Here is a 10,338-nt window from a genome sequence, read left to right as displayed (position 1 = left end):
AACGGCCTGCAGGATCACTATGGTTACCGTTTATCTCAGGGGTGCGACTATAGCCAGCAGCACAAAGCGCGTGTCACCCTGCGCCACAAACGTCACTGCCCACATAGCCCAAATGGTCCAGTGGTCAGAGGGATCAAACCGCATTTAGGTTAAAACCAAGACCAGCAGGATCACAACCACAGCAATGTAGAGTAGACCCACATCATCAGTACCAAGGAGCGTCCCGGAACCTTTTCGGAGAATGATAAGTCGTCTCACCTTTCTGTGTTGTACCCGTGTGTCCGTTTGAGATACAACCTTTTAATTTTATACTTCTGAAACAACTTCCTGTATCATATGTCATTGAGATCTTATGGATAAGTAACTAAAGTGAACTCACTTATGTACCATCTTTAAAGAAGTTCACCCATGAACTCACGTTTGTGTTCTTATGTAAACCCGTCTGAATGTGGCTGCACAGTGACTCTGAGCACGTCTCAGACTCCCGACGCGATCAGATCGTATCGCTGAGTCATCGGGATTTTTCCCTTTTTTATTATTCAACCAGCGTTGTAGTTTTTGGAAATCCACCCAAATGCAACAGAGTAAAATGTCAAAGTTTGTCATGGGTCAACTTTTTTGATGAAATAAACAAAAAATAACATTGATTTTCATTGTTTTCGATGTAAAGCTCATCAGAATGTGATACAGGACGACGACAATGAGGTTGAAAAAACGTTGGATCCCTAGTGTCCATATGTGTCGGTATTTTGTATTTGTTGCTTTTAAATAAAATGTCAAGTAATGAAACTGGTGCCAAATTTATTGAAAAGTCAAAAAAAAAAAAAGTTCCAAAGAACATTTTATAAATCCACTAATGTACAAAGTTAGGTCCATATATATTTGGACATTAACAATTTTTCTGGAAAAACATGTTCAAATGGAAAAAAAAAAATGAATACAAGCTGCAATTAAACATAAATCCAGTGAATACTGTAAAAGGAAAAAAGAAAGGGGGGGGGGGGGAGTATTTGGACACTGGATGTCCAGATGTTGCATCACAGCACTTTGAATTCACATTATTTGTTTGTAACTCTAATATGCTGTGAGAGAACAAAAAAAAAAAAGTAACATTCAGATATAAATGGACCAAATTATCACAAAATGCATTCTTCACATTCATCCTTATACAACAAACCTTAAAAACCCTTGTTGAAATGGTTGTTTGAACAAACGCGGCTTCACAATAAGAGTTCCAGGTTCTTAGGTCCGGATTTGGAGGAGGAACCTCTCTGCAGGAGACACAAACCTTTGTCCAGCAGGGGGCAAGTGGACACAGTCTGGTTTTGTGTGTTTTTAGGAAGCTGCCTCTACTCCTTTAGCTTCCACAAACTCCATGGCCTTCACTTTGACCGCCTGGACACTCTGCGCGTTGCCGTGCTTCTTCTCGTACTCCAGGTAGCGCTTGAAGAAGAACTTTATCTTCTTCACTGAAACGCTCAGATGGATGGCACGATCAAAAAGTGCCCTGCAACAAACATCGCATTTAGTTTACATCATAGAAATCCTTAAAACAAACAAACCCATACCAGCCAGGTTGACATGTTAGGCCAGGGGTGGCCAAGTTCGGTCCTCGAGAGCCACCTTCCTGACACTCTTAGTTGTCTCCCTGCTCCAACACACCTGAAACCAATGAAAGGCTCATTAAAAGTCTGCTAACGAGTCTTTCATTGGATTCAGGTGTGTTGGAGCAGGGAGACAACTAAGAGTGTCAGGAAGGTGGCTCTCGAGGACCGAACTTGGCCACCCCTGTGTTAGGCTAACGTACGTAAACAGCATACACATGACGAGAAATCAAGTACCAGAACTTCGACTGGAACGGAGAAGTACCAGCCAACTGTGGAGGCCGTGGAGTGAAGCTCTGCTTCTTGCAGATGATTCAGTCGGGATCAGAATCAGCATCTTCAAATCTGAGACCACGGTACTGTTGGGTTGTTGACCCAAGTGAAGGAGCTCAAGTATCTTAGACTTTTGTTGATACTGTATGTGAGACTGAGGTGGGACCAGCGGTGATCCAGAGAGATACAAAGTAGGAAGAAACTCAGAAAGTGAAGCTTTCCTCAGCTATGGTCCTGAATTTGGGACCAAGAGAGTGAGCAGTTCCAGACCGGCTGGACTCGCCCTTTAAGACGAGCTGAGGAACTCTGACACCTGGAAGGGTCTCAGAGTAGAACTGCTGCTTAACTTCCAACTGCTGAGTTTTTTGGGATCATCTAACTGGGTAGAAACCCAGAAAACGGTGATGGAATTATTTGTCCCATCTGACCTGGGAATGCTACGGAATCCCCAGGGCAGATTCCGGAGAATGGGGGTGGGGAAACAGGTCTGGGCCTGCTGCTACAGAGACCTGACTCCAGATAAGCAGAGAACACACAATGTTTAATAAAACTACTGTTAGGCAACAAAGAAAGTTGGGGGGGGGGGGGGGGGGGGCTGTGTGTGCCAATGTGACCTTTGCAGCTTTATTTTTGATTAAAAAACATGTATGCTAATACCATCATTTAAATCAAAATGACAAAGACAGTACCATATTTTCCAGAGTACAAGTCACACCTGTGAAGAGTGAAACTAGAGTCATCAGGAGATGACATGCCACCCCCCCCCACAAATCAGTAATACAACATGTTGGGGATCACCCAAGTACACCCTTACGTTAAATATGAATGAAACTGGTCAACTGGTGAAAGTGAAAATGGACGGACGGACATATGGACATGCTAAATCCTATATCCCCCCATATTTCATGCCAGGGTACAAAAACACATACAAGTCACATCAAAGTATAAGCCACTCCTTTTTTCTGTATATCAAAATGACACTGCGAGAGTGAGTTTACCAATGGACAGGAACTCAGTGTAGCACATGTGCACACAACAGTCTGCACTGTTACTTAACAGGACTTTCAAAAATAAACAAAGCTGACAAATTAATGTGAGCTGAACAACATACTGGATGTTAATGGACGCAGTTAGACAGAAGAAATTGTTAGATGAAGACAGACTGCCAGTGTGCAGTGTTGGAAACAATCACATGAAAGTTCAACTTTTAAGTTTTTATATGCATTTTATTTAAATCAGCTCTTTAATTTGGGAATTGTTTTGCATTGTTTTGGTGTACTTTTATGATTGGTGTTTTATTCTATTTTGTGCTTTGATTCCTGAGAAAGCACTCCATAAATAGTTATTAATGATTATTGACGTGTTTTTTTTTGTTTTGGTATATAAGTTGCACCAGTGTACAAGTTGCAGGACCTCCTAAACTATAAAAAAACCCCTGCAATTTATACTCTAGAAAATACAGAGTTTACAATCAAGCAATGAACAATGACAAACGAGCTTTTCCTCACCTGACTTCCTCCTGTGAGCCGTGTTTGACCGTGAGGTCGATGAAGACGGACCACAGGTCGGTACGCTTCGGGTAGCTCGTCAGGACTTTGTCAAACATGGTCCGACCTTTCTCCGAGTCACTGTACTGATACTCCAACTGAGCAAATTTAGCAATAATGTCCACACCTGTGAGAGACGAGGACACCAGACTGAAGGATCTTCAAACACGTTGAGACGCATCAAGGACTCAAAGGCTGATTATCTGTTCCTAAACCTGGATCACAAACTAAAGGTGGTTTAGCCTTTGCAGTTGTGGCTCCAACACTTTAGAATAGAATAGAATAGAATAGAATAATTCTTTATTGTCCACTGATGTGGAAAATTGTCTTCGGCTCACCAGCACAAAAAAGACAAAAAAAACAGTCATAAAACATTCATACAAACACACGAATAAAACAAAAATAAGATACATAAAATACATGGAAGTAAAAGAAGAAATAGAATAAGACCTAGTAAGATAAATAAAACGTACAGTAAGATCTAATAAAATCAAATAAAACAGTTCAGGTTTAATTTGTGGAGTGGTCACTTTTTTGAGTTCATTATGGTGACGGCATTTGGTATAAAAGATTTTTTGAAAGAACCTTTGGCCAGAGGAGCTCTGTAGCGCCTCCCAGACTTCAAGAGCTCAAACTGACAGGACAGAGGATGAGAGCTGTCTGCCAGGACTCTCTCAGCTTTCCTCCTCATCCTGTCAGTGTAAATGTGGGCCAGAGTCTTCTGGGGTTTTCCCACAATTTTCCCCGTCATTTTTACAATTCTATTTAATTTGTCCTTACATTTACAACTCAAGTGACCAAACACAAAGATGAAATGTTAAAATACTCTCAATATGTGCAGAATACACAAGCTCTAAAATCTGCGGATTAACACCAAGACAACTCAATCTTCTGAGAAGACTGAGTCGCTGTGAACATTTCTTAAAGATAAAATCAGTGTTTTCAAAGAAGCTCAAGTGACTATCAAGAACTGTACCAAGATATTTAAAAGTTTCAACCATTTCAACAAGCTGGCCATCGAGTGAAACTGGCTGCACTGTCAGTTCTTGCTTTGTGTGAAAAACAAGCTCCTTTGTCTTAGACACATTGATTTCCAGCTGGCTGTCGAGACACCAAGCTTCAAGAGCCTTAATGTGAGTGAGATAGGAGGCTTCACCAGAGGAGTCACACTTCTGTAGCAGGACGACTAGGGCCATGTCATCCGCGTATTTAATCAGTTTAAAGTTTGTGTCATTAACTGCAAATTCGTTTGTAAAAAGAGAGAAGAAAGTCTCTGATCCAGAGCATCAGGCCCTTTTCTATGAAATTACATGTTCTTCTGAAAAGGCTGGCTGATTTAAATGTTAATCAGCCAGCCTTTTCAGAAGAATATGTAATTTCATAGAATTAAAAGCTGCACTGAAGTCTACAAACAAAACCCGAGTGTATGCTTTAGCAAGTGAAAGCTGCTTTGAGATCATGTCAAGCAAGATCAATCTGGCATCATCAGTACCTCTGTCCCTCTTATAGGCAAACTGCAGAGGGTCTAGTTCACGTCAGGACGTCAACTAAAACTCTCTCCATAGTTTTACATAATATGGAGGTTATGGCAATGGGCCGAAAATCTTCAGGTTTGCTTGCCCCTGGCTTTTTTTTGGTATAGGCCTTATGGAGAATTTCCAAGATTTGGGCACTCCTGTGACAAGAAGGGAATTAAACAATCTGGAAAAGACTCCTTTTAATTGAGGAGCACAGTCTTTGAGTAGACGGGCTTTCAGGCCATCTGGGCCAGTGGCTTTGTTTGGCTTCAGTTTAGAAAGACTTTTAGCCACGTCATCCTCAGTGATGGCTGTGGGAGCTCCTGCTGGAAGATTTTATTCCTGTTTATCATCCACTTTATCAAATCTACAGAAGAAACAGTTTAACTCATCAACAAAACACTGATTAATGGTTGTAAGAGCATCACATTTCTTACTGGATTTGCCCATCAGTGTGTTTAGACCTTCCCAGGCTTGTTTTATATTGCCACTGAAAAATTTACTTTCTACTTTATTCTTGTACTCAATTTTTGCCTTAAATATATTCCCTCTCAGCTGTCTCCTTTTTTCCTGCATTAATTGCACATTACCAGAGCAGAAGGCTGCCTTCTTTTCATTAAGACAGATTTTCAATTGTTTGGACACCCAGGGTTTGTTATTTGGGAATATTTTCACAGTTTTAGTCTCTGACACGTTATCCTCACAGAACTTAATATAAGACGTGATGGTGTCAGTGAGTTCGTCTCCATCCAGACAGGATTCAAAGAAAATGTCCCAGTTTGTTTCATCAAAACAGTCTCTGAGTTGCTCTTTGCTTTCCTCGGGCCACACCTGTACCTGCTTATTAACTGTTTTAATTCTTTTGACCACAGCTTTGTATTTAGATAAAAGATGAATCACACTGTGGTCAGATTTTCCAAGAGGCGGTCTGCATACCGCTTTATAAGCCTCTGGGATGTTGCCATAGCAACGGTCAAGCGTGCGATGCAGACGTGTAGGACAGTCTACATACTGCTGTAGAGTGGGCAGGTGGTCAGACAGACTGCAGGAGTTAAAGTCACCCAGAATGAAAACGGGCTGGTCAGCAGAGCGGGTGAGTGCATTATTACAGCGCTCTGCTCTTCTCTCTCCTGCTGCGTCGTCATCTGGACCGGACACGAATCTGTCCGAACTCCCGCGGAAGATAAAAGGGTCTAAAAGATACAGTCAGTATCTCATACTTGCTCTCGTATGCTGTATTGAGTGGCCCAGCTGTTATCCACAAAAACACAGACCCCCTCTGATGGATTTGTGCGCACTGCGCGCGTCCCTGTCCGCTCTGACAGCGGTGTAGCCTGACAGGCTCGATGTATCGTGATAATCTTGAAGCCATGTTTCCGTCAAACACACAAGATTACTCTGTCTAAATTCACTGTCATGCTCGGCTCTCAGCACAAGATCATTGAGTTTATTGCTTACTGAGCAGACGTTAGACAGAGTGATGACAGGCAGCGGGAATCTGCTGCGGCGTCTCCAGAGTCGGTGCCTCACGCCTCCCCTGGAGCCACGCTTTTTCCTCATCCCCAGACATTTAAGAGGCCGTCGGATTTCCTGACAGTCCGCAGGTAGACAAACTGAAGGAACCCCACCAGGTGAGCGAAGTGACAAAAGATGCTCTCTGGTGTAAGTAAGGAAGCTTTGCCGGCTTGTGAGGCAGCTCTCGTGCGCAAACGCTGATAGGCAGAAAATGATCCACAGCAGTGCGATTTTCATTGCGATGATAAGGTCCAAAGTGCAGTGAAGTTCTGACAGGTCACATCCACATTAAACCAATGAACTGCTTAAAAAAAATACGTTAAAACAAATTTAATAACGCTAACAGACAAACAGTGAGCGCAGGGTCAGCAGCAGGCCACACCACCGGAAGTAAACGGAGGCTCGCCCTCCAATTTAGGACCTGTGACCTCTGTAGACTTGTTTAAAAAGCAGCTAAAGACTCGTCTTTTCATTCATTACATTTCATTATTTCTGTCTGATTTTAATTGATTTCATTGGTGTTTTCAGTTTTTTTTTTAATTTTGGTTTTGTTCTTTGTTTTATTTTGTAGCATCTTGTGATCTGGAGACAAATATTGTTGACTTACGCACCGTTTTTACAAAAGAAAAAAGAGAACATAAATCATTCTACCAGATGGAACAAATTTCAATCATAAGTGGACACTTAAAAAAAAAAAAAGTAAAGGGGGGATCTGCTTTTCTGCACAAATTCACACATTTTAAAAGTTCTTCAAAACCCTTCAGTTATTGATTATTATTAGCTGTTAATCAGAGGTGCAATCAAAGAATTATTCTGTATTCTCCACTCTGAGGACACTGTGGATCAAATTTGTAGTTTGCAAGGACACACACAGGTCGATTGGTTCGTTGTGTCTGATGTGCACTCCCTAAACGTGCCCCCTCCATTAACACATTTTACGCCCACTTACTTTCTTTGGCGTGCAGACTCTTTAGCGCCCTCTGCAGGAGAACACTGGCAGCGTCACTCTGGCCTCGCTGGAGCAGGAAGGTTCCGTAGCTCAGCCACACTGCTTTATTCTGACGGAAACGCTTCACCATCGACTTATAGAGATTCTCCGCCTCCTTCACACAGACGCAACACAGAGCAGACAAAATGCAGGCATGAGAGACGACAGGAAACAGTCACAGAGTCGACTCAGCAGGTCGGGGAACCGCCCTGAGTCCCGGCAGGCTACCACCCAGCTAGACTTCTGGTCCACTCCATGCTGACCTGGAAGCACCCACAGTCAGGTGACACGTGCGAGCGTGTGTGTGCGTGGCACGTCAGCTTGTACCTTGAGCTTGGTGGATTTGGCGTAGATGTCAGCCAGCTGCTGGTAGACAGGCATGGGATCACAGAACTGCAGCGCCCGCTCAAACACCTTCTTGAGACTCTCCTGGGTTCCGTACATGTTCTCCAGGTTCATCAGGGCCACCCAGACGTTCAGCTTCTCCTGCTCCTCTCTGCAAGCCGCCACACAAACATGCCGTTATAGTAACAGACTTCCTGTGAAGGCGAGCTGTTGTGGCAGTAAAGATCGAGTTGGTGAACCTGAAGGAGATGGTCTTCAGAGCTCGCTCTGCCACCGCGCGGGCCTGCTCGATCTGCGTGGCTTGCAGCTGGTGAGCCATGTACTGAAGCCACAGCAGCGAGCTGTTGGGTGAAGCCAGCAGCAGGCGCTCAAACGCGGCGGCGTCCTGAGGCCTCAGGTTCGGGTCCATCAGCTCCGCCTCTCGCTGTACCAGAGCCTTCTCCTCCACCTTCTTCTCCAGCTCCAGCTCACAGCGAGACTTCCTCTGGGACTGGAGGAGCAATCGCACGGTTTCAGTGAATCGGGTCTTTGGCGACTCAACAAACGACAGAATCAGACTTTCAGACTTCATTTAGAAAATTGTGCTGTGCGTCTCCCCACCTTGGTGCGTCCCTGTTGCTCCTCTTCATCACTGAACTCCTCCTCCTGCACTGCAGTGGCAGGTTTCAGGGTATTCAGACCCAAGTCCCAGGAGAATCCTGCAGCCACCTGCAGCCTGGATGGACCCACCGTGCCAGCCTTTGTCTGCCATGGGTACAAAAGTATTTTAGATGAAATATACCAGGAATCGTTTTTTTTTTAATCCCTCGTGGTCATTCTTACTTGTCCCGGATCTGGTCTGTGTTCTTCTTTGTCTTCTTCATCTTCATCTCTGTCCTCCCTGAAGTACGCCTCCACGCCGCTGTCACGGTACTCAGACTTTTTCTTCAGTTTTTTCTTCTTCTTCTTTGGGACTTCGGACTCTGTCTGGTTGTGTTAATTAAAAGATGACATGGCTGATATTTAAGGACAACAGAATGCACACGCACAGAGTACGCACTAAACCAAAGGTCACGACCTCTCACTATCAAACACAATAACAGTTTTATTGTGCTTAGAGTATGGCAGTATGACATCCAGGTATTCGGCCTGTAGACCAACACAAACACCATGTTTGCACACCCGCAGTTTTATTGGTGGCAGACACTAATATATACATAAAAAAGGGCAACAATTCCAAATCAAACCATAACAAAAAATGTAACTGAAGTTTGATGTTTCATTGTTAAATACAGCCAACTGACATACGTCAGACTGCTTTCAGTCAGCTTGACAGCTGCCGTGTCACATCATTCTGCATTTGCATAAAACAGACTTCTCATCAATTTTGGCTCCGCCTAGTTGGCATCACAGTGACCATTTGCCTCTTGTTGTTGTCAAACGACCACTCTGACCAAAAATGATTGGTGGCTGGTCACTTTGCCTCAGTCTCTTGTAGTTAAAGTGACCAAGGAGTGGTGGGGTCCCAGCCATGCTTGTCACAGTGGTCCCTTCTCTACAAACTACATAATGACACCACTTACAACAGTGTTTTTCTGCATAATTTACCTAGGAAAATAAACTTTTCATGTCGGTATGTTTGTGAAAGGCTCATATCATCAGCCAACTGATATATCAGTTGAGTTCAAATAGTTTGCCCACATACCAACTGGACAAAATTGTACAGCTACTACAGATGTTCCTCAAACTAGCTTTTGTTCACTTTAGTGAGTCCTTCAGCACACTACTGCCTGCAAGTTAACCATGGAGGACTTAGAACTGTTCTGCCACCCAAAAACAGAAGCTAGGTCAATAATAAAAAATAAAAATAAGACCATTTTTTGAAGGCGAGAGTTTGTCCACAACGGCGTCATGACGTGGCTCTTGAAGATTAAAGGTGTTCTGCCATCAGCCAGAGATTCCACAATAATTAGACCCTGAACAAACTCGTTGATCCTTTAGCTTCACACAAGAAAAGCAGACAAAACTGCACGGCCATTTCAGTACCTTCTGGCTTTTGCGTTTCCTGTCGCGTTTTTCTTTCAGCTCTCCAGTCAGGCGCAGCGGCAGATTCAGAGATTCTGGAAGCACGTCTGATTTCCCAGTGTCCTCTGGGAGCAGAGACAGGTTGACTAACCCCTCCCCTCTGTCAATACTGAGGACAAGAAAAAAAAGAAAAACAAAAAAATAGCAACTGTGACATTGAGTCATAGTTGGGGAATTACTTGGCAGCTGTTTATTTTCACTCTGGCTTTAAAGCTGAATTTTCCCCAACCGGTTCGTTCCGACCAGAAACTGTATTTTAATGTTTCCGGTTTTGGGTTCCACCCCAAAACTGGCGTTCCTGAACTGGTGAGAATAATAATAACAAAAAAAAAAAAGATATAGCTCCTGAATCGGTTAATAACATTCCATGTGAGCTATGGGATACTGAAAGCACTATATATGCCAGACCTGTATGTGGCGCTGTAACACTCCCACAAAAAAATGAAGACAACAGAGCGCACTGTAGCAGATAGCTGAAGCTAGAA

General features: G+C 43.5%; 1 protein-coding gene across 1 annotated transcript in view; it reads right to left on the bottom strand.

Annotated features, from left to right (window-relative positions):
* Positions 1–127: 127 nt before the first annotated feature.
* The window catches only part of pdcd11 (programmed cell death 11), a 42,528-nt gene continuing 32,317 nt past the window's right edge, over positions 128–10,338 (bottom strand). Inside the window, exons 28-35 of the mRNA XM_034187306.1 lie at positions 9,815–9,962; positions 8,612–8,755; positions 8,390–8,533; positions 8,029–8,279; positions 7,772–7,940; positions 7,406–7,559; positions 3,386–3,551; positions 128–1,507 (exon numbers count right to left, since the gene is read on the bottom strand). Of these exons, the coding sequence (XP_034043197.1) occupies positions 1,336–1,507; positions 3,386–3,551; positions 7,406–7,559; positions 7,772–7,940; positions 8,029–8,279; positions 8,390–8,533; positions 8,612–8,755; positions 9,815–9,962 (1,348 nt within the window). The 3' untranslated portion in view covers positions 128–1,335. The remainder of the gene's footprint in view (positions 1,508–3,385; positions 3,552–7,405; positions 7,560–7,771; positions 7,941–8,028; positions 8,280–8,389; positions 8,534–8,611; positions 8,756–9,814; positions 9,963–10,338) is intronic.

The sequence above is a fragment of the Thalassophryne amazonica genome, chromosome 15, assembly GCF_902500255.1.
Source record: "Thalassophryne amazonica chromosome 15, fThaAma1.1, whole genome shotgun sequence".
Lineage (NCBI taxonomy): Eukaryota > Metazoa > Chordata > Actinopteri > Batrachoidiformes > Batrachoididae > Thalassophryne > Thalassophryne amazonica.
Note: the sequence above shows the minus strand (reverse complement) of the source record. Positions and strands in the feature narration are given on the sequence as shown.